At 40.3% G+C, this 26,168-nt stretch overlaps 2 protein-coding genes and 1 long non-coding RNA gene across 3 annotated transcripts; 1 reads left to right on the top strand and 2 right to left on the bottom strand.

The window, feature by feature from the left end:
- Window positions 1-41: 41 nt before the first annotated feature.
- On the bottom strand, window positions 42-1,220 carry LOC138159282 (uncharacterized). The gene is made up of 2 exons (XR_011167860.1): window positions 1,100-1,220; window positions 42-432 (listed from the first exon to the last, which is right to left on the bottom strand). It is a non-coding gene; the product is annotated as an uncharacterized lncRNA (long non-coding RNA).
- Window positions 1,171-20,465, top strand: TMED6 (transmembrane p24 trafficking protein 6). Its single transcript, XM_069085495.1, has 4 exons — window positions 1,171-1,383; window positions 17,598-17,724; window positions 19,303-19,457; window positions 20,232-20,465. Exons 1-4 carry the CDS (start codon window positions 1,171-1,173, stop codon window positions 20,463-20,465), a joined length of 729 nt encoding a protein of 242 aa, XP_068941596.1.
- A 1,432-nt stretch (window positions 20,466-21,897) lies between these two features.
- NIP7 (nucleolar pre-rRNA processing protein NIP7) lies at window positions 21,898-26,050 on the bottom strand. Its single transcript, XM_069085494.1, has 5 exons — window positions 25,896-26,050; window positions 25,207-25,293; window positions 24,964-25,102; window positions 22,983-23,123; window positions 21,898-22,455 (listed from the first exon to the last, which is right to left on the bottom strand). Exons 1-5 carry the CDS (start codon window positions 25,949-25,951, stop codon window positions 22,336-22,338), a joined length of 543 nt encoding a protein of 180 aa, XP_068941595.1. The 5' UTR covers window positions 25,952-26,050; the 3' UTR covers window positions 21,898-22,335.
- Between the last annotated feature and the right edge of the window lie 118 nt (window positions 26,051-26,168).

Genomic DNA, 26,168 nt, shown 5'->3' on the forward strand with positions numbered 1-26,168 from the left:
TCCCAGTTTTCTATTTCCCGTCTAATCTTGTCAGCATTGACTTTGTGCAAAAACTTTTCAATTTAATGTAAGGTACTTTTGCTGTGACAATGAAATGCTGGAGTTTACATGAGGGCTGGAGAAGGCTGACTAGTATTAGTGGATGAAGCTGAGAAATTAGCAGATCAAGGTTGTAAACTGTTTTAGTCATCAGGATGTGCAGGTATGGGCATTTAGCTTTTGGATTGACACATGGAAACCTTTGGTAAACAATATAGACTTGGTATCTCATAACTGTCCACCTTAGCCAATAATATTAATACATCATGGATTATCATGTATATCAAGCAACTTGTCTTTAAAGTTGGTCCAGTTGGTATCACCTGTGGAGGTCTCTCATCTTCTCTCTGGCAGTGTGGCAGGAACATATCACAACAACTTTCCGCTCTGCCCCTGGGGAGTAACAAGGGCAGATTGCATTTTCACAATCCAAGATCTAGACAGGGCCTCATCATCTTCAGGTGTCTAAACCCCCCCCCCTTTTTTTTTTAAAGCAATTGCAGTTAAGTAACTTACCCAAGGTTACACCACCAATTATTTTGTGTGGGTGTTAAGTATCTGAGGCTGGAAGCGATCCCGGGTCCTCCCGACTCCAGGCCAACGCTCTTACTGCGCCACCTGGCCGCCCCTAACCCCTTTCTTTTAACAGTGGAGGAAACTGGAACCCAGGAAAGTTAAAGGAGCAGGTGGAATAAGAGCTGAGACTAGAATCATTTTTAAGCTGACTGTGTTAAATAGTAATGAACATTTTTATTTACTTAGGGATTGTACTCTAAATTTACTCAGTCACCCAAGTAGCTGAAATAAAAAAATTACAGCATGCTAACGATGGATGGCAGTATGCTGTTTTAAGCCAGTATCCAGTACTTAAACCCATTTGTTTTTTTGTAAAACTAGAAAGTATCCAGTACTTAAACCCATTTGTTTTTTTGTAAAACTAGAAAGTTTTGTAAACTAGTCTAAGTGTCCCATACTTAAGAGGCAGTATGCTAACCCAAGGTCCCTCAGTGTGTGGGGAACTACAGTTGGCAGAGAAAGGATGAGTGGAGTTAATTATTACCTCAACAGTAGTCAAAACTGATTGTCCCTGCTCTACTCCAAGCAAAACTTCTGGATTCTGGAGGAAGCAGCATGTCTCCTTCGCTCTTTGTGGTTGTAGTAGCATTCCTGAATCTGGGGCTGTCGGCCAGAGGACAAAAGACAGAGCCCTTAAGTGGCCTCGGTGACCAAACACTTTTCCGTGGAGCAGATCGCTATGATTTTGCCATCATGGTCTCCCCAGGAAGAACAGAATGCTTCTGGCAGTTTGCCCACCAAAGTGGATACTTTTACTTCAATTATGAGGTGGGTCCCCAAGGAATTTCCTTGTCAAGTAGGGGCTTTGACTATTTCTTCTTCTAGAGGGAGGCTATATTCCATTCACCCCATATTACTTACTGGCCTGACAGCTCATTCTGGTTGCAGTCCCCAGCAAAAGGATTTTTCATCACACCTATGAGGGTTGAACATATGGTATAAGGGAGAAGGCATAGGTCTTTCTTCCTCCGTAGAAAGGAATCCAGATTGCCCTCACTCTTTTCCTTTACCTTAAGAGATTTTAAAATGTATTCAGATATCACCAGTAGAACGATTCAACCAAATTGTTTTGTTCATGCTATGTGTCATACAAATCCCAATTTCATGTTATTTGAAATCATATTTGGGACTTGGTTTCTGAATGGTGCTGGCATACAAAGGGTTGGAAAGAATTTGGTAGGAGATGGTGCACTCAAAGGAGCTTTTACTGAAGGAATAATAAAAACAGCTGAGATTTATATAGTGCTTAAAGTTTCAAAAGCACTTGTATGTATGTTATCTGATTTGGCGCACTAGCCTGAATCCCCATTTAACCCATGAGAAAAGTGGCGCTCAGAGGTAATGGCTAGGTAATGCCTTACCTAGCAAGTGGATGAGTCTGAAAGCATCGAAAGGACCAGACCATTTGAACTTTGAGTAGCCTTATAAGGCCACATATACAAGGGACTGAGTAAATTTGCAGTTGTCTAATCCAAGGATCAGCAAACCACTGCCCAGCCACCTGTTGGCATGGCTGATAAGCAAGCTGAGAATAGATTTTGCATTTTTCAATACACTTGGCTCTAGTCTGCCAACCTGTGCTTCGAAGCCAGGGTAGTTGCTGTTCTACGTCCTTTGTTAAATGTCCCACATTCTCATAACAGGCTTTGAAAACCTGTTCCTTCCCAACTCCTGTTTGCACAGCAGGCTATGTAAATCCCATTCCCTGCTCACATACCTTGAGATTCAGCCTCTGGTGCATTTCTCAAAGTGACTTCTTATCTATGAAATGCCACAAAGGCATGTTACTCTGCCTGGGAGTTCACCTTGTACCTCGAATGAAGATGAGCTGCCCCCAGTGTACTTTCTATAAGCACGGGCTGTTAAGCAGCAAAGGTAAGCTAATAGTGGCTGGCTTGAATTTGAACTTAATGAGATCATTTAATTCTAGGACATTCCAGCAAGGACCAAATAAAAAATGGTGCATACTGCCAGATACATAGTTTTGGTTCTAAGGGAGAGCCTGCTTAATTACAGGCCATACTCTACCCTGTTTTATTCAAGGCATGTGTCATAGGAGGGTAACTCAATTCCATATCCTCCAAAGACAGCAGAGGACCATGTAGTTCAAATTCTCCCTTAGATTTTTATAAGCTGTGTGGTGAGAGGAAAGTCATTTAACTTAAGTTTTCTCATCTGTAAAATAGGTCCAACAATTCCCATATTCCTGTATTAATGCAGAAAGGTTCAGAATGCAAAGATCCAGTACAAGGAAATAAGGTCACAGAACAGTAAAGCAAGCCAGCTCTGGTGAGGGGATATGCACTACGAAGTGTGGTTAAGGAGGATGGTGAAAACAGGCCAGGTCCACGGCAGCCTCAGGTGTCACTGGGTACACCCTGCTGGGGACCTGGAGGAAATGGGGCAACATCGCCCCCCAAACCAATAAATTCTGGTTGGTTTTTATAGGGTTCCTGTGTGGCAAAGTTCTTTTCTACAGGACCAGGCATTGGGGGAAGGGAGCAAGGATCTGGGTACTGGTGCCGATTCATGCTGATGGGAAGGACAATTCATAAAGGATTGGCGGCTAGTTGATATTCAGCCTCCCTTACCTCTGGTGAGAAAGAGGCTTGGGGCCAACATTGCTAATCAGGATTTTACTCCTATCTGACAAGGTGATTGAGGGATTTGTGAGCTTCTCTAAGTGGGAAGGGAGGCTACTACTGGAGTCATCGTAACTCTCATGGAGGAGGTGGGTCCTGAAGAAAGCTCTCTGCAAACCAATGTAAATACATAAGTGCTGCATAAATGTGTGTTACTGTCATGAATTCTGCTGAAAGAGTGAATTACCCTCAGACACCTAAATGACCCAGTTCCTCAGTCCTCAAACTCTTATGACACACTCCTCCACTTCATCTCAGCTACACCGGGATGGTCAGGACCTTGACCTATACAAGAGCCTAACTTCAAAGATGAAAAACTCTGACATTCTTTCTGTCAGATCATAATCTCTTAAAATTTCCTTTCTCCCTTTGCCTTTTCCCTCTTAAACTATATATCCTAATAAAACGTCCAAGCTGTCCATCTCTCAGTACCCTCTGTGGACATCATAAATGCCCTAACCTCATTCTCCCTTCTCAATCTTGACCCTATAATTAAAAGACAGTCATTCCTTTTGCTCAATCCCAATAAAGGCTGTTCTAAACCTCTCTTTAAGCTTCCTGTACCTTTTCTTCTCTCTGCATTACCTCTTAGTTGTGAAAAGAAGAGGTAATCTAGGCATGAGATGACATGTACCTTAGATCTGGGGAAAGCAAGTATCAAAGGGTTCAAGGAAAGATAAATAGAATCTCATGTACTAAGATATACTACAAGAGAAAAGTTAACCCAGGAGGAAAGGAAGATGTTCACAAATTAAATTCAGAAGACACAAAGGGAAAATTCCAGTGAGGAAGAAAAATGGCTTTTCTCAGAAGAAAATATGATTTTTAAAAGGAAATGTACAGAAGATGGAATCAAAGTCAACCAGGTGAATATAAAATCATGGCACAGTCTTTTTTTGTTTTGTTTTTTGGAGTGGGAGAAGGCAGGGCAATTAGTGTTAAGTGACTTGCCCAAGGTCACAGGGCTAGTAAGTGTTAACTGTCTGAGGTCGGATTTGAACTCAGGTCCTCCTGACTCCAGGGCCAGCGCTCTATTCATTGTGCCACTTAGCTGCCCCATTTGGCACAGTCTTTTAAAGTAGTGTCAAATAAGCATATATTAAATGAGGCCAGCTCTAAAGTGATACACTACAACATGGAAGTGTGTAAATAACATAGGCCAGGTGAGACTGTCTGTTTACTGATACCATGAGCAAGGTTTTTATAGATTAACAAGACAAGGAAGGTAAGTATAGGTCACTAAGCTTTCCATAACCGCTTTGTTCAGTTTCAAGATGCCAGACAGTGATGTCAAGTAGGCCTTGACGGTAATCATGTCCTTGATGATTCGATACACATGAATAGTATCTAAAATGTGTTAATAATCTTAAAAGGCAGCTAACACCTTCTAGCCAGAATCCCAGAACAGGGCAGAGCCGCCCTGGACCTCAAGATACCAGGCGAGTTCTGATTTACAGCCGCATCACTGGGAAATCCAGGAGCAGACTATTCAAAGTACAACCTGATTCCTGGATCAGATGTTTAGGCTCCGCTCCCTTCAATGAAATGCCTACTACGTTCCAGGCCTAGTGCTAGGTACACGTGTCTAATTAGTGGTCCAGACACCTCCACATGCTCCTTTGCAAAGGCCTGGGGATTAGTGGTGGAAGAGAGAGAATGTGTCCCAGGGAGTATCAACACTATAACCTAAGATTTTTTCCCCATTCATTGATCAGTTTTACTAATTTTTTAAATATTTTTCTTGTGTTTTTGAAAAAAAATTCTTTATAAGAGATGATTCACTGAAAGGGGGAGGGAAAGGCATACAGAGGGAAATGGAGGCAATGTGAAAATAAAGGTAATGATAAAAATCTATTAGGAAAATAATGTTGGAATGCTGAAGCTCAGAATGAGCTGAGGCTGGCCAGGGAAGCTAAAGAAGACAAATTTCATTTATTTATTTATTTATTTGAGCTCTGTTGGGAGAAAAAGGAGGGATAGGACTTTTGCTTGGGGTAGATGATGATAACTCACAACATAATGCACTCAACTCTTGTCTGTGTTTTCTCTGCAAAGGAGAACTGCTTTTATACTGGAAACGACAGAATAAAAATCACTAACAGTTGATACCTAAGAAAATTCAAATGGCCCAAATGAACCATTTTGGCTTCTGAAAAAAGTGGCAGCCATGATGGCCAAGCCACTGTCAGTATTATCTGAAAAATTATGGAAAACAGGAGAGGAAGCACCATAATGGAGAAGGGCAAATGTTTCAATTTCCAAAGAAGGAAGAGAATAGAATCTCTTAAACTATAGACCAATGAGTTTAATTTTTGATTCCTGGGAAAACTCTAAAAGCATCACTAAAGGGAGGATTGGTTAATACCTAGAAAAGGAATTGGTGATTACAAAGAACCAGTCTAGCTTTATTAAGAGGTCATGCCAAACTAACTTCATATCAATTAAAAGAATTTTTTTAAATTTGTCATTTATTTTTAATATCTTTTTGTAGTTGAATTCCTAATTCTCTCCCTTTCTCCAGGCCCTCCCCCACCCACTGAGGAGGCAAGCAATACTTCATTTCAATTTTTGATAGTTACTGAAGTAGTAGATTAAGGAAAAGTAGATATGATTTACTAGATTTTTAGCAAAGCTTTTTGACAAATTATCTCATACTATTCTATTTTAAAATGAAAAAGTTTTCAACATTCACTTCCAATATTTTGAGTTCCAGATTTTCTCTCCATCTCTCCCCTTCCCCCATCCTAAGATGGCATGAAATTGATTTAGGCTTTACATATACGTTCATATTAAAACTATTTTCACATTAGTCATGTTGTCAAGAAGAATTAGAACCAATGGGAGGAAGCACAAGAAAGAAGAACCAAACAAAAAAGAAAAAAAAGAGCATGTGCAAAACCTATGCTTCAATCTCCATTCAGACCCCATAGTTCTTTTTCTGGATGTGGACAGCATTTTCCATCATGAGTCCTTTGGAGTTGGCTTGTATCATTGCCTTGCTAAGAAGAGATAAGTCTATCAAAGTTAGTCATTGCACATTGTGGCTATTACTGTGTACAATGTTCTGGCTCTGTTTACTTCACTCAGCATCAGCTCAAGTCTTTCTGGGTTTTTCTGAAGTCTGTCTACTCAATAATAGCACAATTATAGCACAATTCCATTACATTCATATACCACAGCTTGTTTGTTCATTTCCCAATTGATGGGCATCCCCTCATTTTCCAATTCTTGGCCACCACAAAAAGAGCTGCTATAAATATTTTTGTACATGTGATCCTTTTTCCATTTGCATGATCTCTTTGGGATACAGACCTAGAAATGGCATTGCTGGGCCAAAGGGTATGCACATTTTTATAATTCCAAATTGCTCTCCAGAATGGTTGGATCAGTTCACAACTTCACCAACAATGTATTAGTGTCCCAATTCACCCACATCCTCTCTAACATTAATCATTTTCCTGTTTTGTCATGTTAGCCAGTCTGATACGTATGATGTATCTCAGAATTGTTTTGATTTGCATTTCTCTACTCAATAGAGATATAGAGCATTTTTTCATATGACTATAGATAGCTTTAATTTTTTCATCTGAAAACTGCCTGTTTGTATCCTTTGATCATTTATCAATTGGGGAATAACTTGTAAAGTTATAAACATAACTTAAAGTTATAAACTTATAAATTTGACTAAATTATATATTTTAGAAATGAAGCCTTTATCAGAGACAGTAGTTGTAAAAATTCTTTCTCAGTTTTCTAATTCTCTCCTAATCTTGGTTGCATTGCTTTGTGCAAAAACTGTTCAATTTAAACAAAATCAGCCATTTTGTATTTCATAATGTTCTCTATCTCTTGTTTGATCATAACTTCTTCCGTTTTCCATAGATCTGACAGGTAAACTATTCCTTGCCTTTATATCTAAATCATGTGCCCATTTTGACTTTATTTTGGTATATGGTGTAAGATGTTGGTCTATGCTTGGTTTCTGCTATACTGTTTTCCAGTCTTCCCAGCAGTATCTCATACTATTCTTAGGGAGAAGATGCAGCAATGTGGACTAGGTGGATGGATATTGAATTGGTCAAAAAGGAGCTTCAAAGAATAGTCGTTAAAGATCAGATCAAAACAATAAACATTTATTAAATACCTATTATGTGCCAGACACTGTGCTAATAACTAAAGATAATAAAGAGGTTAAAGATAGTCCTTGCTCTCAAGAAAGCAATGTTGAGATGGCAGGAGGTATCCTGTGGAGTCCTCCAGGGGTCTGTGCTTGGTCCTATGTTGTTTGACATTTTTATCAGTGTCTTGGATAAAGGCATTGATAAAGGTTCATCAGATTTACCAATGACATAGATAGGAGGGATAGCACAGGCACTAAATGACAATTGGGATCCAAAAGGATCTTGACAGGCTGGAGCACTGGGTGCTTTTTGAGGGCAAGGACCGTGCTTTTGTTTTTCTATCTCCAGGTTTCGCTCAGTGTCTGGTACATAACATAAACACTTAATAAAGGCTTGTTGACCTGAAAATGACCTGGAAAAGGAATCGAACAGCCTGGTTCTGTTTAGCACCAGAGGGCAGAACCAGGAGCAAGAGGTGGAAATTGGAGAAAGGCAATAAGAGAAAGCTTCATAACAGCAGAAACTGCCCAGAAGGGGAATGGCTTGCCTTGAGAGGTAGTGAGTTCCCCTTCTTAGAGGTCTTTGAGTAGAGGTGGGGCTACTGCTTATCAGGTATGGGGATGCCTTTGTATGGGTTGGGTTGTCCTATGTGGTCACTGAGGTCCTTTCCAACCCCCAAATTCTGTGAGGTATGCATCATTTCTCACCTGGATTACCACAATAGCCTTCTAATAGTCCCCTCAACTCAGGTCTCTCCCTTGTCCATTCACCTTTCACACATCTGCCAAAGTGATCTTTCTCAAGTGCAGGCCTAACCATGTTACTATGCAGCTCAACAATGAATGAATGAATGAAAAGTGTATTTTTTTTTTTGCCTTTTTTTTAGAGGGCAGTTGGGGTTAAGTAACTTGCCCAAGGTTACATGGCTAGTTATTTTGTGTGGGCGTTAAGTGTCAGAGGCCAAAACCGAACTCGGGTCCTCCTGACTCCGGGCCAGCACTTTACTCACTGTGCCACCTAGCTGCCCTGAAAGTGCATTTTTTAAAGGCTTTACTATTCGGTTTTATTATTATGCTAAGAGCTTGAGGTACAAACACTAAGGCAGTCACTTTCCTTAGGGAGCCTCTGTTACTATAGGGGAATAAAGACACATAGGGAATTGTGACTAGGGAAGGGGCTCTTTGGTCCAAAAGTTATAGGGATAGTGAGTGGGGCCATTGAGGAAGAGATTGACAGCCCCAAATGGGAACAATTGTAGAGATGATCTGGGCATGGTTCATGATTCCAGAACTGAAGAGGATGGGGAAATGTAAGCTCTTCTGTTATAAAGTCCATCATAATCTGGTCCAATCTGCATTTACAACTACCCTTTCAATGTGCTCCTTCCTTGAAAGAAGCCTACAGTTACTCTGTACCTCCCAAATGACACTGCATCTCCTGCCTGTTCACCAATGGTCCCCATGATGCACGGAGTGCACTTCCTCCTTACCTCCACTTCATAGAATCCATAGCTCCTTTCAAAATTCTACTGGTGACACCTTCATGAAACCTTTCCTGGTCCATTCAGCTGCTAGTGCCCTCTGTCCAAAAAAGTTTACCTTGGTTCCCTGACTCTCTGAAAGCACACAACACACTTCCTAGTTTAACCTGTGTTATTATTATTGTATCCCTTGCTTTTTTTAAAAGTCTATGAGTTCAGGGGCAGCTAGGTGATGCAGTGAATAGAGCACCAGCCCTGGAGTCAGGAGGACCTGAGTTCAAATCTAGCCTCAGATACTTAACACTTACTAGCCATATGACCTTGGGCAAGTCACTTAACCCCAACTGCCCACCCTTCCCCCCTCCAAAAAGCCAAAAAAAAAAAAAAGTCTTATGAGTTCAAATCTGGCCCCAGACATTTAAAACTTACTAGCTGTGTGACCTTGGGCAAGTCACTTAACTCCAATTTTTCCCCTCCAAAAAGCAAAAAAAAAAGTCTAGACAACAAAACAACAAATCATGCCCTTATTTACAGCATTTTCTGATTTTTGAGCTGTAAATTCTCACACCAAAAATTTAACAATTGACTCTCATGTACCAGTATAAGCCAGCTCCAGCACACCCTCTCTTCATCAAGACACTTTCAAGAGGATTGTCAAGATCAACACTATTTTCATAATACTACTAGTACATTCAGATTTCTAATATGGTAAATATCAATAGACATAACCCACATGAACAAAAAATTTTTCTTCTTTTTATGGTGGGGGTTCTCAATAATTTTTAAGAGTATAAAGGAGGGGGCGGCCAGGTAGCACAGCGAGTAAGAGCACCGGCTCCAGTGTTGAGAAGACCTGGAGATCGAATCCCAGGCTCAGACACTCAGCACCACACCCAGAAATAACTGGCCGTGTAACCTTGAGCAAGTTACAAGAGTATAAAGGAGTCCTGAGAACTGCTTATATTAACTATTGCCTGGAAAATGTCCAAAGATCATCACTATGATGACACATTCTTTCTTCAAAATCCCTAGCTCCGGCCAATTGACCTGAGGTCATGGAATGTGCCCCTTAATTGAAGATATTACCGAATCCTAATATCAGAGGAGGAGACAAGATGGTGGAGCAGTAGGAAAAAACACAGTTAAGATGTCCTCTACAACTCCATCAGACAGATCTGAAAAACACACCACAGCAAGTCCATTGGGAAATCCAAGGGGAAAAAATCACGAGTCACTTTGTTTGAACCAGGGTCAGTATAGGGAGATAGAGGTCTGTGGAAGTTTACTGGAAGAATAATAATAATTTTTAAAAATCCATCATTAAAAGCTTTAAAGTGATAGAAATGCTCAAGATAAAAACCCAGAAGAGAATGACTTCAAAACATCTACAAGAAAAGCCTCAAAAACACAGTCTGGGCACAAGGGCAAACAGAATTCCTGGAAAAAATGAAATGCATTTTTATTATGCATATGCACAGGTTCAGGATTCAAAAAATAATGTTGAACAAAGATTAGGATTCTAAAGTGGCTTTTATGGACAAAATTAACGTCAGAGTGACAGAGAAATAAATTCTTTTATATATTGCAATCTCATGCAAACTTTAGGTTTTAAAAAAGTTTTTAAAAATTATATATATATATATGTATACACACACACACACACATAAATGAAATGAGACCACTCAAGGGGGAAAATGGAAAATAAATGAGAATCATAGAAAAAAAGAATTGGAAAGGGAATTAAGAGCTTGATACAAAAGATGCAAAATTTTACCTAAAAATTAGTCTGAAAATTAGAATGGACTAAAAAATTACTCCATGAGACAAAAGAAATATTTTTTTAATTTAATATTTTCTCCCAATGACATATAAAAACAATTTTAATACTCATTTTAAAAAATTTTTTATTTCCAAATTCCCTTTTCTGCTCCCTCCTCTCCTCCTTCATTGAGAGGGCAAGTAATTTGATAGAGGTTATGCATGTGCAGTCATGCAAAACATTTCCATATTAGTCATGTTGTGAAAGAAAATACAGATTAAAAAACCCCCAAGAAAAATAAAGTAAAAAAAAATGCTTGGATCTGCATTCAGAAGGTCTTTTTCTGGAAATGGATGGAATTTTTCATCATAAGTCCTTTGGAATGGTCTTGGATCATTGAGACAAAAGAAATATTAAAATGTAAGGTATCTTATTACAATAATAATTGATCTGGAAAGTAGATTGAGGAGAGGTAATTTAAGAAAGTTATGATCAAAATAAAAAGTAATTTGGACATTATACATCATGAAATTATAAAAGAAGAAAATTGTCCAGATCTCTTAGAACAGAGAATAAAATGTAAATAGAAGGAATTCACTAATTACTTCCTGAAAGAAATCCCCAAATAAAAACTCCCAGAAACATTATATCCAAAATCCAGAGATTCCAGGTCAAAAAAAAGCAGCAAGAAATAAAATACTAAAGTAAATTACTAAAGTAATTTTACTACAAATTTACAATAATTACTAAAGTAAATAAAATACTAAAATAAAATACTAAGGAACTATGTGAACCTACTCTTAAGTGGTTTCTTAAGCCAGCTCTAAAATGACACACTAGACTATGGAGGTGTGGAATAAATCATAGGCCAGGCGAGATTGTCAAAGCAATCCATTTATTGATGCTATGAGCAAGGTTTTTATAGAGTAATATAGACAAAGAAGGTAACTATAGGTCACTAGGCTTTCCAATACTGCTTTATTCAGTTTCAAGATGCCAGACAGTGATGTCAAGTAGGCTTTGATGGGAATCATATCCTTGATGTTTCCATACACATGAATAGTATCTAAAAAGTATTAATAATCTTAGGGGCGGCTAGGTGGCACAGTGAGTAAAAGCACTGGCCCCGGAGTCAGGAGGACCCGGGATTGGTTCTGGCCTCAGATACTTAACACCCGCACAAAAATAACTGGCCATATAACCTTGGGCAAGTTACTTAACCCCAATTGCTTTAAAAAAAATAATAGTAATAATCTTAAAGGCAGCTAACACCTTCTGGCTTGAATCCCAGAACAGGGCAGAGACCTGGATCTTCAGGATATCAGGCAAACTCTGATTTACAGCCGCATCAATGGGAAAGCCAGATGCTAACTTATCAAAGAACAGCCTGATTCCTGGATCAGATATTTAGGCTCCCTTCAGAATTATAGTCAGGATCACGTTTTAGCCGTCACCAGTATGAAGGATTGGAAAGCTTGGAATCTGATTATGTTTAAGGCAAAAGATATATGCTTACAACCAAGAATAATTTTGCCAGCAAAACTGAGTATAATCTTATTCAGGGGAGAAAAATGGACCTTTAATGAAATAGGGGCTGGCAAACCATGAACTCCAGAACAAATCTGGTCTGCTGCCTGTACAGTCTGTGAGCTAAATGGTCTGTACAAAAACAGTTGGTGGGATGGATTTGGCTCATGGGCCATGGTTTGCTGAACCCTGAAATAGAGAATTTCTAAGCCTTCCTGATGAAAAGACCAGAACTGCACAGAAACTTTGAGAGTCTAACACAGGAGTCAAGGGAAACATAAGAAGGTAACTTCGAGAACTCGCTTAAGGGACTAAACAAGCATAAACTGTTTACATTCTTATATGGGGAGATAAAACATGTATTCATTGAAAATTCTTTTCATCAGGGGGCGTAGAAATCTTGTTAGGTAGAGGGCTTGGTTATGTTTCAATAATCTTAAAAGAAGATTGGAAAGTAAAGGGAAGAGGAATGGACCAGGAGGGAGCGGGATGGCGGCAGGGTAGAAGTGGCAAAGGGAAAGGAAAGGTGTGAGAAATGATCTCATAATTGAAATGTGCAAGCAGAAGTCTATACAAATGAGGAGAAAGGGGTGAGGGACACACACACACACACACACACACATACATACATACACAGGTGGGTAAAGAAATACAAGAGGGAAACTCAAGAGGGAAACAGATGGGCTAGGGGAAAAGAGAGAGGACAACAAGAGGAAAAGTCAATTAAAGAAGTGATTAGTCCTAAGCAAAACAAACTCTAGGGAAGGTGAAAGGGTGACATAAACAAATTAGAGGAGCACAGAAGTAGTTACCTGTTAGATCCATGGATGAGGAAGAGTTCATGACTAAGTTAGAGAGGGTCACAAAAGGTAAAATGGACAATTTTGATTATATAAAATTAAAAAGGTTTTGCACAAACAAAACTAACTCAGCTAAAATGAGAAGAAAAGCAGGTAAATGGGGACAAAAACTCTTTACAGAAAGTTTCTCTGATACAGGTCTCATTTTGGAGATATATAAGGAAGTGATTCAAATGTATAAGAATAAGAGCCATTCCCCAATTGATAAATGGTTAAAGGCTGTGTTACGAGAACAATATCTCCTCTTTGTATTCATGTGCTTGGTTACTGCTGCTGAAATAAATCTACTACCAAGCAGAAATAATGGAGGTAAAAATCTGGGTTTTATTTTGCTTGTGAACAGGTTAAGGATTCAAAAAAATAATGTTGAACAAAGATTAGCATTCTAAAGTGGCTTTTATAGACAAAATTAATGTCAGAATGACAAAGAAATAAATTCTTTTACATATTGCAATCTCATATAAACTTTTAGGCTATAAAATTGTTTTTATAAAAAAGACATTAATAATCCCATGCTTCCTTCAATGTCATAAAAGTTGAATAAATTTAATTAAACAGAGTTTAACTAAATCTCATACATCCCCTATGGAAACAAACCTAGTTAAATAAACTCTACCAGAAAACTAAATCAGGTTACTGATTAAACTAAAGGGCTCACAATGGACTGATTGAGTGGAAGGGATGTACATGTCAGGAAGATTCAACATCAGGAAAATTCTTCCACAAGTAAAATTTTTGTGGGGAGGTTTAAAAGACACTATATTCCCTTCTTCCTCTCATTTGGTTTATCTTAGGAATATAAAAAGCCTTCCTTTAACACTATTATTCCAGAGTCAGGTTTTAGTCAGGTGATATTATAAATATCAATGGAAGACAGACTCTCAATTAGCCAATGGTTGTAGGAGGAATGGCCCTGAGCCCCAAATAATAAAAAATTAATAAAAGGAAACTTAAAATTCCCAACATAACTATAGATTTTAGAGGAAGAAATACAAGCTATCAATAGTGACATGGAAAATACTCTAAATTATTATTAGAGAAATGCAAGTTAAAACAGATCTGAGGTTCACCTCACCCCCTCAAATTGGCAGTTTACAAAAATAGAAAATTACAAATGTGAAAGGGGCTAAAGGAAAACAGGTATATGAATACACTGTTGTGCTGTGAACTGGTCCAGCCATTCTGGAAAGCAACCTGAAACTATACTCCAATGAGATCAAAAAAAGAGGAAAAGGACCCAAATGTACAAAAACATTTATAGCAGCTCTGAGAGAGCACTCATTAATAGCAGAAAGGCTGAATAAATCATGTTGTAGGAATATGATGGAAAAGTATTGTGCTGTAAGAAATGATGAAGGGGGGGCGGCCAGGTACCACAGCAAGTAAGAGCACCTGCTCCAGTGTTGAGAAGACCTGGAGATCGAGTCCTGGGCTCAGACACTTAGCACCCACCCAGAAACACCTGGCCGTGTAACCTTGAGCAAGTTACTTAACCCCAATTGCTTAAAAAAAAAAAATGATGAAGGGGACTGTTTCAGAGAAACCTGGGTAGGCATGCATGAGCTGATAAAGAGTAAAATGAGCAGACCATAAAAACGTATTCAACAGTGACAACACTGAAGAGACAAATAACTTTGAAAGACTTAGGAACTCTGATCAGTGTAATGACCAACACAATCCCATACTACTCATGATAATAACACTTCCTAATAGAAAGGGGATGGACTCATGAGACTTTTTTGGGAGATGCAGGGGTACAGGCGAGAACATAGCCAATGTAAGAATTTTGCTTGACTATAGATGTGTGTAATAGTTTTGTTTTTCTTTGTTTATGCAAGAAAGGTGGTAGATTCTTTTTTTTTTCAAATGCTTTATTAGCTTCTGGTTTACATCATTCATTTCCATCAGATTTCGAGTTACAAATTTTCTTCCCATTTTTCCCCTACCCACCACCCCAAAATAGCAGTCCCACAGGATATCCCCTCCTCCAATCTGCTCTCTCCCATATCTTCTCCCATACCCCCTTCAACTTTTCCAGTAGGGCATGGTAGATCTCTATGCCCCAGTGCCTGTATATCTTATTTCCCAATTACATGTAAAATAGTATTGATAATAGTATATATATATATATATATTTTTTTTTAATATTTGATTTTAAAACTTTGAATTCCAGATTCATTCCTTTCCTCCCTTGTCACCCACCCTTACTGGGAAGATAAGCAATTCAGTATAGGTTGTACATGTGTAGCTATGCAAGACATTACCATAGTAGATATATTGTAAAAGACTGACTATATTTCCCTCCCTCCTATCCCACCTCCCACTTGTTCTATTCTCTACTTTGATCCTGTCCCTTTTCAAAAGTGGGTGCTTCCAACTTCCCTCCCCACAAGACTGCCCTCCCTTCCATCATCCCCCTCTCATCCCCTTCCCCCCTACTCTCCTGTAGGGCAAGGCACCCTATTTAGTGTGTATGTCATTCCCTCCCTAAGCCAAATTCAATGAGAATAGGGTTGACTCATTCCCTTTTGCCTTCCTATTCTTCCCCTCCATTGGAACTATTTTCCCTTGCCTCTTCTATATAAGATAGTTTACCCCATTCTGTCTCAACCTATCTCCTCTCATTATATTCCTCTCTCACCTCTTAATTTCACCTTTTAAGTATCATCCCTTCCTATGAAATTGGTCCTGTGCCCTCTATCTATGTATTTTGCTTCCTTTGCCTGCTCATGTTGCCACTCAATCACTTGACCCCTGGGCTTTTTGCCACAGTAGGACTCTGCCACCATCAGGGGAGCTTCATCCCAAATGCTGGGGTTTTCTCAGCTGCCGAAGATATTAGTTGGGTGCCCTCTCTGAAGCCTCCACATGTTGTGGCAAGCTGGTCACACACCCCAGGACCTAGACCACAATCCAGATCCAAGCAGGTTAAAGCAAGAGTGATTACCCCTCAGACTGGTTGCTTGGTCCCCCTACACTCTGCAGGCCAGGAGCTGAAGCTACCATATGGGGGTGGCTGCATGGCTGCGGTGCCTCAGTGGCTTCTTGCCCCAGGGGCAAAGGCCAACCGCACTCCCAACTACTGCATCCCAAAGTCCACATTGTACTGACCTCTCACTTTGTCCTTAGCATCTATGTGGTGATAATTCTGGAAAGTGCCACACTGGTGCTGGTGATCTGAAGTCCCTCCAGCCAATGACTGGTCAGGTCCGCCCTGGGGCTAAAACCCTCAAGCAGGGCTGGGCTTGGCTCCCAGAGCACTGCCCTGGCTGATTCCTGCTGGCCTGTCCTCAGCGGGAGGTTAGTTTCTCTGTGTTATTTTGTGGTTTCTGTAGCTCCAAAGTTTGTTCAGAGTCCCCTTTTACATGAATTGGGGGAGGTGGAAGCCAGAGTCCCGAGGAAGTCCTGTTTCTACTCTGCTATCTTGACTCCGCCTCTCTAATCCATAACTAGTCATTTTCAAGGTGATAGATTCCTGATGATTGAAATATATATGTATATGTATGTATAAATGTATATAAATGTATGTATATACACACATGTATATGTATATTGTGTATACACACACACACACACACACACACACTGACATTTGGACATCATGTCCAAAACAATGAGTATATGATGAAAGGTATAAAAGGTGCTTTCAACATCAATTCAATAAAGTGAGTACTATTTCGAAGATATCCAGTGAAATTACAGATTTATCATCACTTAAGTTTTCTTAAAGTTGTAAAAGTGCATAAATATGGCCCAATAGAACAATTTTGTAAGTTAAGTCCTATTGAACTCCTCAGATGGTGTGGCAGCAAGCACCCCAGCATTCCCAGGGTGGCTGCCAACACAGGTTCTTAGATCTGCTTTTCTAAAGGAAAGCAACTCAAAGTGGGTTAACAATCTTGCTTTAATCAAACGTATCATTTACCTAGTTCAGGGGAAAAAGGTCAGCACCCCAAACTTCAGAGTATATAGAAGTTACAAGCAGAAATTATAAGAAAACAGAGAAACAAACAGATCAAACATACAGGCCTCCAACAGGTCCAACCATTACATCCATACCTAGTCAGTTACCAGAAGGGGAAGCATCAACATCTGGGTTTTTCAAAGCCGGGGGGCTCAATGGCTGCCCAGAGTCTCGTCTGGTCAAATCACACAATACTTCTCAAAGTGAGCCCCAAAACAACGCCTCACATCAGGGCTTATATAGCCTTCTCCTGGCTCAGAGAATGTAACAACCCTCTTGACCCACTGCCCAATCACAAAGTATCTCCTGAAAAACAAGTGTCCCACCATAGGTTCCAGGTGCACTTACTCTAGGGGCAGGGAAGATCTCACACAATACAATCTTAGAAAGATGGCAACATAAATTTACATTCCCATTACAGATGAGGCTTGCATTTGGTCACTCTGGAATCTCTACATCTTCTCATTGCTGAGTGTTAGAAATCAGTTCATTTCGACAAAGGTTTCGTTTGTTGGCACTGTGCTCCAAGGTACTATGCTAGGTGTTGATGAGAGACTAAAATGAAAATTCCCGGATTTCAAGGAGTTTGTCCCTAGATATTCTTCTCCCTGTTGTACATGTCTTGGCAGGTTCAGCGGACAATAGGACTTTTACACGGCCGTCATATTACTGCCACTGCACACACTCCAAAAGGTTTTCTCATTGACAAATCCCAGGATGTCCGAAGCCAGATCAACTTTTCTACCCAAGAGACAGGTCTGTATTCAGCAGTATAGCAGCTGCCTATTCAGTTCCCCATCTCAACACTTTGGTTTGTGGTTTCTAGAGAACTGAGTAAAATATCTAGGAGAGTATTGAGATTAAGGACTTTTTCCCCCTAGGGTGATAGGGAAATGGTAAGTTCATTTAAACATTAAGTGCAAAGCACAGGGGATATTTGATAGTATTGAAAGTATTAGATACTTGGAAGGATAGGGTAATCTCCTACTCATGTCCTTCCAAAAACCTGTGAGCAGCAGCCCCCATGGACTAAGCACTTCCTTTTTTTTTTTTTGCTTTTTTTTGGGAGGGCAATTGGAGTTAAGTGACTTGCCCATGGTCACATGGCTAGTTTTTGTGTTAAGTGTCTGAGCTGGATTTGAACTCAGGTCCTCCTCATTCCAAGGCCTGTGCCCTAATCACTGCGCCACCTAGCCGCCCCCACTTTCTTTATCTTTTAAAAGTTCACAGATACCATTGTGACAAGGGGTGGTGGTGGTGGAGGTGTTCATTGGTTATATCTAGGTGTTGTAGATACAAAAGCAAAGAATGAGACATTCCATTCCTTGCCTCAAGGAGCTTATATTCTACTGGGAAGAGATTTATTGTCATGAAAAATCCAAAGTATACAAGGCAATTTCAGGTAGATTTGTTGTGATTTCAGTCATGCCCAACTCTACATAACCCTATTTGGCAAAGATCCTTCTCCAGTTCATCTTATAGATGAGAAAACTGAAGCAAACACAGTTAAGGGCTAAGTCTAGTATAAGTGTGAGGATGGATTTGAACTTGGGTCTTCCTGACCCACTCTATCCACCTACTGAACCCTTCAGGTATAATAGCACTTATAAAGGCCTCATTAAGGGGGGTGGGTCTTAGGAGTTGTGCTTTCAAGGAAGATAGGAGTGTTTTCCACAGAAAAGGAGGCATAGGAGACCACTTAGTGGAGAAAGCTCATCTCTAAAATCAAGGTAAAGAACAAAGGATCTTACTAACTCAGCAAAAAACATGGTTCAGAAAAGTAGGTGAATCTATGCAGGAGATAAACTTTTGATGTTATTGACTAAGCTAACTCAGACTAAAGTATTTACTCTGTACTAGGCACCATGCTAAGGGATACAAAAAAAAAGGCAAAAAGAATCCCCACCCTCCAATAACTCATAATCCAAAGTAAACAGCTATGTGCCTACAAGATAAAACAGGACAAACTGGAGTTAATCTCAGAAAGAAGTGAACTAGCATTGAGGGAGTCTTCCAAATAGGAGAGAAGGCAGCTTCATTAAATAAATGGTAATTATGCATTACTGAAAAAGAAGAGGTAGAAGTTAATTTTTGGCAGGATGTAGTTATTGTACCCAGTATAAATACTATTATTAAATTGTAGGGAGAGGGTTTACGATACAGAATTAAATCAGAACGTGAATTCAAATTTTTTTTTTTCCTTCCTAGGTGGCTTTAAAGAACTTTGTATAAAGAATAGCAGATTAAAAGCCAGGGAACTGGGGGCACATAAGAACCTTACTTGAGTTGTGTTGGGGGATTAAAAACTCAATATTCTTCTGGGAATTCCTACAGGTTTTTACCAGCTTTGTCTGAGCAATCAACACAATAATTTTGCCTCTGTCCAAGTGTATCTCAATTTTGGAGTCTTTTATGAGGGGGCTGATGTGGTGAATAATCAGAAGAATGAGGAGAGACAAAAACTGAATGATACCTTGGATGCCATTGAGGTAATGAATGCTGCAGAGGGGGAAACATTTACAGATGGAGAGGGAAACTGATCATGAACATATTTTTTCATAAAGGAAAAAGGGATTGGAAATGAAGTCTAGAGAAAGGATGGTAGGAAATGGTTAATGAGGTCTTGTGAGCAAGGTCTAGAATGGGATGGCTGCTCAATTTGGGATTGTCCAAGGCACTCACTTTGTTGTAGAGAGGATGCTTCAATTCTAGCAGTAAATGTGAAATAAAGACAACCCATTCGGGAGAGATGTCTTAGCTATAGGCTGCAAAACCATTTAGGGGAATGCTATGGAACTTCAACCATGAAAGGATTATGAGGTAGCAAAGAAAGTGGATACACCGTGGTTAAGAGTGACAAGCAAGTCAGCAGAAATGGATCGTGGCTCTAGATGGGCAAATCAGTTGATCTCTCCAGGTTTTGTTTTTTTCATCTAGAAAATAAAGGATGGAACCAGTTAACTGGTCTTCCCCAGGTTTAAAATGACTCTTGTGATCAGTGTCTAGGAGGCAGTATAAATATGTGTTTCTGAAGAACTTATGGAAGATCTAGGCTTCTGATGCTGGTTTAACTAGTTATGTAATCAGCCTAAGCATCTCGTGAACATCCTCAAAGACCTAAAAACGTTCTGCATGCACAACAATGCGGGCTGTCCACTTCACAGTGGTGCCCAGTGTGGAAGCTATGTGAGATAGCTTGGGTTACTACCGAGGTCCACCTACAAGAACCCTCCTTTACCTTCTTTCATTTTCCTTCTCCCAAGGAGAGTACACGGAAGGTCCAGATGAATATCTTTCACATGTGGAGATTCTACAATTTTGCCCGCATGAGGAAAGGGTCTGACTTTTTCATTCTCCAATCAAACTATAACTATGTGAACTGGTGGTCAACAGCCCAGAGTATAGTTATTGTCCTTTCCGGGATCCTACAGTTGTATTTCCTGAAGCGTCTCTTCAATGCCCCCCAAGTCACAAACATGAGGAAGCCAAGATGTTAAAGGCAAGACTAGAGATCAAGTCCTAGTCCTTCCCCCTTTCCTCCCCCCCGCCTTTTCTTTACCAGAGCTCATCAAACCAGTTTTATGAAATGGTTACAGAAAGTAACCATCCACACTAAATTAAAAAAAAAATCATTATCATCACTCACAAAGGACCATCAACAGCAGTAAAAATAACTAAATTCAGAATTATTACTTGGCTTTAGGTGAGTCCATGATAAGTCCTTAGAAAGGTTGCTCTAAACAGTGCTAATATCTATTCCCATAAGTTCTACTGAGCATATAACCAAAGGATTTTTATCTAGAATCTAAAGGAGTTAGGGGGTGGAGAGGCAGGCTAATGATGTATGAGAACAAGAGTTGGTAGGAGATGGATCATAGTCAATATTAAGTAAAAATAAAGACCTTAGCAAAGTTGGAAAACATTTTGTACTTCTCAAGTGACATCTTCTGAATAAAAGATAAGTAGATTTATGAAGCAATAATCTGTCTAAAATGTGAGCCAACCCTTCTGTGGCTTTATATAAATTAAATGCTCTAAAAAAAAAACACCAAATCCTTTGAAGGGGACAGATGAGTGGTTATGAATTATTAATTTCAGAGCCTGTGGGAAGGGCCTTTTGTTCAGCTTAGTAAAGGATTGGCAAAGATTTTTTAAAAAATGTAGCTGGAAAAAAGTCTCGTATGGTACAGTAAGGCAACAAGATCTATATTTAGCCAAACTATTACTGTCCTAGGTATTCTAAAGATTAAAAAAAAAAGGGGGGGGGACGGCTAGGTGGCACCAGCCCCGGAGTCAGGAGGACCCGAGTTCAGTTCCAGCCTCAGACACTTAACATCTACACACACAAAAAAATTAGCCGTGTAACCTTGGGCAAGTTACTTAACCCCAATTGCCCTCCAAAAGGCAAAAAAACAGAAATAGGATTCCTCAATCTATTTGGCCCTTGGCTTCAAAGAAGTCCATTGGACAGAGAGACAAGTATCTTTCTAACCCTATTTTCAATACCTAAATGGAGTTTACCTTGCCAGTAACACATCAATTCAATAGTGAGATTACAGTTTCAACAAACTCCTAATCTTATTAGTAGGGTTTACCATTTCTATATAAACAATGATGAGCTACTTTAGGAACACCACCAGAAAAAAAACTATGGAACAGAGACTGAAAAATAAATGTGAATTCTGCATGATCACCTTTCTCAGTGTGATGCCGTGGTGTCCTTATTTCATGCTGGTGGCAATCAGTATATAAAACTGAGGGAAACACAAAGTACCTGTTTTGTCCTATTCCACTGAAATCATGTAAGAATAGACAGCTAAGTGTCAGTGTTCAATAACCACCTGTTTGGTAAGGACTACAAGAAACAGTTATATTTGCCCACAGTTCTAAAAAACCATACCAAGGAGCAAGGAGTGACTTCATCCCATATAAAATATGATATTCAATTTAATTAGTATTAAACAAAAAGGTTCGAAATGTCTCAGTTTCTTGCTAAACAAGAGCTCGCCCTGCAGCTGCTCACAACTCGAGCTCAGATCCTTCATCTCCACCTTAATCCTCACAACAGCCCTGTGAGGTAGTGAATCCAGGGAAGTCCCTTGCATAGGATCCCCCAGCTGCTAAGTATGGAGATGACAATCATTCAAGGTTTGTTAAGCGCCTACTATGTGCTAAGCGCTGGATTCAAAATAAGTCTTCCAACTTCCAAGTCCAGAGCTCGATGCCCCAGGGCCCCTGCGATAGCAAGAATGGCCAACAGAAGACCAAGTGTATCCACAAGGCATGGTATAGGTCGGTAAAAGGGTGGCTTGTACTTCAGCTGCTCCCACAAGAAAAAAAGTTTTGGTCATAAGTCCATAAGATGAGTTAAATCAGCGTGTCTTCATGGCGCACATATTCCCCAATGTCAGCCTGGTGAAACACGACAATCGCCAGGGGGTCCACCTTCCTGCAGTCCTGTGTGGACTTGGCCGCCACTCCAAAACCCTGGAGATTCAACAGAAAGGACGAGGTGCTAACCATAACCAGTCATCTCCCACATTCCACGGACTACTTACTTCATTAACATGGGTATGTCCTCCAAAAGTTATACTCCCAGACAACCCTCCGCATTTAGTGCTTTTATGAAGTGTTCTGACCAAAAAGTCCCCAATCCCACTCCAACTGGTAGCTCTATTGTTAACTGAGTTCTCTGAACTTAACAAGGCTAGTCCACGGACAGTCTGCTGGGTGGGGCCATATCTGAAACCTGTTCTAAGCTGGCAAAACCCACCAGAAATTATGCTTTTCTGACATAGTTTTTGAGAATCCAAGGTCACCTCAATGTCACAAGGACACATTACTTTTGTACCCGGGTGAAAGTTAGTTCCCAAATATCGGCATTGTCTTTGTCTTACAAGAAAACTTAGCCAATACTATAAGATGAAACCCCTAAATTCTCTTTGGATGCATATAGGGTATAGGTTTTTTTTTTCCACTTAAAAGGAACTAATATATCTACTATTCCTACTCACCAAAGGGACATCCGCCATGGAGTACACCACCAGTCCCTGATATTGATTAGTATTTTCTGTTATTCGACCCAGGCCAGACTTTAACACATGGTTACCATACAAGAATGACTGCTCTGCTCCAGGTTTCACCCACACTTTATACTACAAGAAAGAATATTCATCTAAATGAGACATCAATCAGTATTTATGTTTTATATCCTAATAGTTGAACAAATTACTAACTCTTGGGTTGTTTTGATGAAATTTTTAAAAGAAAGGTACAAAGGACAATGAAGAAGGAAGTGAAAGTCCCTACAAACTGTTAATTTCCTCTTGTTTCATAGGGATTAGTAAGGAGAAAATACTTTCCTTGGTTATGAGGTCAAAATGTAACAAAAACCTTGTAAAAAGATATGTCCACTAAACAATGGCTCACTCCATTTGAATCTCCAAAGAGTCTAATTCTGATCTCAGTAAGACAATGGCAAAAAGTACCTAAAATCTTTGATGAAGAAACTCCAAGGCACAAAGGTAACGGCAACTGCCAACAAAGGTCAGTGGCCTCTCAATAACCTAAGACACACCTTACTATCAAAGCAGTTTTTATAAAGTCTGGTGGTTACATAATGTCCAGTGCTGCAAACTAAATTAAGACTGTGATTGGTCTATCATAAAGGTGAAGGGTGGACTATATGACACACTGACTGGTAAGAGGGAAAATACAGAGTTAGTCAAATTCCTCTGGAAAGTCCCATGACAGAGACCACCCCCCCACACCAGAGAGACATACTGCTAGGAAAAACATCTCCTGCCCAGTCTCTATCTGATCCATTCTCTGTCCATCTTCCATAGCTTCCTCAGAAGATAGGAGCAGTGTGTAGCCTTAAGATTGGGGTACATAAGCTCTTATAAACTCTACTGCTTAAAGCCTACAGTATTTAATTCAAACATGATCCACAGATATCTGTTTCAGTGATTAAAAACTCTTAACAATTAAGCAAGCAGTAATCAGTAATATATTTCACACCAAAAGCTATCTTTCCTCCTCCTACTATAGAATTTAAATTTTATGAGTACATCAGAGTTCATCTACTCCAGTACCCTAGTTTTATAGCCCTAAGGAAAGCTGAGACTCACATTCATTTCTGCCAAAGCCAAAAACCAAAGCACTACCCAATATACTGGGATGGCAAGAGCCACTAATGTGGTTCAATCCAGGGCAATTAAGAAACCCTGCATACTGTGTAATGGCAAGCAAAGTAGTACTTCACTTGTTTTAGCTATCCAAGTGTCTTTGAGCTGAGTCTTTTCATTGTATCAAGAGTCTTTGCTGCAAACAGTATATACGCTGTGTTGCTTGTAATAGGCCTAAGGAAATTTGAAGACCTTCCCTTCCCTCAATAAGGTAATCACATGGAACCCAGAGCTGGAGCTTGTAGAACAGAGAAAAGCTCTGAGAGAGAATGCTTGTGATTTTGGAGCTCTGTTTGTTGATCTGTGTTACTTTCTGAGAACAGAGAGAAAGAATGTTTGTGATTTCAGTGTTCTGTCTGTTGATCTGTGTCAGACAGAAGCACTCTGTTGATTTGTGTTGACTTCTCAGACAGAGAGTAAATTGAGATGATAGTGCTGGTAATGTGGGTAAATATTGCTTAATTAAATTATAAATTTATTAAATTTAAATTAAATAAAATTAAATAGTATAAAAAATTAAGTAAATTAAAAATTTATTTGAAATAAATTTAAAAAAATTTAAAAATAGCTTAAATAAGCTTAATGTGTGCTAATACTGGCTTAGCCTTCCTAAGCTTTGTCTTCCTAGAAACAGAAATAGAAACTGCAGAAGAGCTTGGAGTGAAACATTCCGGGAGAACTGAGAGCCTACTACGTGATTAGAATTAGAATGCTACAGTTATTCCCAGCAGCAGTCCTCAGGAGAGCTGCTCCTGATTGGCTTTACATACAGTTGAACAATTTCCTCAACACTGAAACAATCTCCTACCTTTGCATATGGTGCCAGGTAATCCAGGGCAGTGATGTGCAATCTGAACTTCTGGGTCTTGGTGAACTTCCCAAAGCAGGTCCCCAGAGACACCAGCTTCTCCCGGGAGATATTTACTGCCAGCTTAAGAATCTTCTCACTGATGGGCAGTGGAGGCAAATACAGGTGGTGGACTCAGTGCTCTCAGTCTCCCAAACACACACCCACCAGCTCCAGCCCAGTTTTTCTTCCAGAAACACTAACCTTACATAGTAGACTCGGTCTTTATGGAGCCGGAAACAGTAGGTGCCATCAGGTCGGTCCACAAGCAGCTGAATATTTTCTCCAATACTGTAAACACAAAGGGAACCTGAATTCGGAGGACCATAGATTTGGGGACCCCAGGACCACTGAGTCAAACCTCCTTCCTTTTATAGAGAAAACTGAGGCCCAGAATGGTTAAGTGACTTGCCCGTACCAACACTTGCATAGCCAGTGTCTGAAGCAGGATTCAAAACGAGGTCTTCCTGATTCCTAGCCCAACAGTCCAGAGGCACCCTGTGTCTCTCACAGTGGAACTTCTCTTTATTTTACAATCAACATTCATTAAGTGCCTACTGTGTGCCAGCACTGTGCTAAATGCTGAACATATATATCAACCAACACTTATTAAGCGCTTACTGTGTGGCAGGCACTGTGGATACAAAGCCAAGGCAGCCCCTGCCTTCAAAGGGTTTACAATCTAACTTACTGATACGGACACTGAGGCCCAGAGCCGGCCGGGGGACACCCAATTGGGAGGGAGGGGGCCGCTGCAGGCCCGGCTCTCGGGACTTCCCGACTCCACGCGCCCCGAGCCCACGTGTCCCCTCCCCTGATCTTCGGCCCGGGTGGGGCCCAGCCCGGCCCCCCCAAGGTCCTGCCTCGCTCCCCCTCTAGCCCCCAGTGCTCACTATTTTGAGAGCTTCTGGAACAAAGTGCTGGTCTCCTCTTCGGTCAGGGGTCGCATTTTGCAGTAAAGCAAACTCAGAACCGCACACTCCGGACCGCCGGAAACGGAAGTACCTCCTCTTCCCCGCCCACATGTTCATTGGCCGCTCCCCTAGCTCCTCCCTCCGTTGCCAAGATTCCCAGACCGACTTCCGTCACGTAACAGAGGCTGGGAGGACTTCCCTAGACAGGCACCGAACTCTACGGAAGAACCAGAGAGCCTCCCGGAAGTGGCG

Source organism: Petaurus breviceps, unplaced genomic scaffold, assembly GCF_028583685.1.
Source record: "Petaurus breviceps papuanus isolate PSGF00001 unplaced genomic scaffold, PetGlider_PUasm1.0 176, whole genome shotgun sequence".
NCBI classification, from domain to species: domain Eukaryota; kingdom Metazoa; phylum Chordata; class Mammalia; order Diprotodontia; family Petauridae; genus Petaurus; species Petaurus breviceps.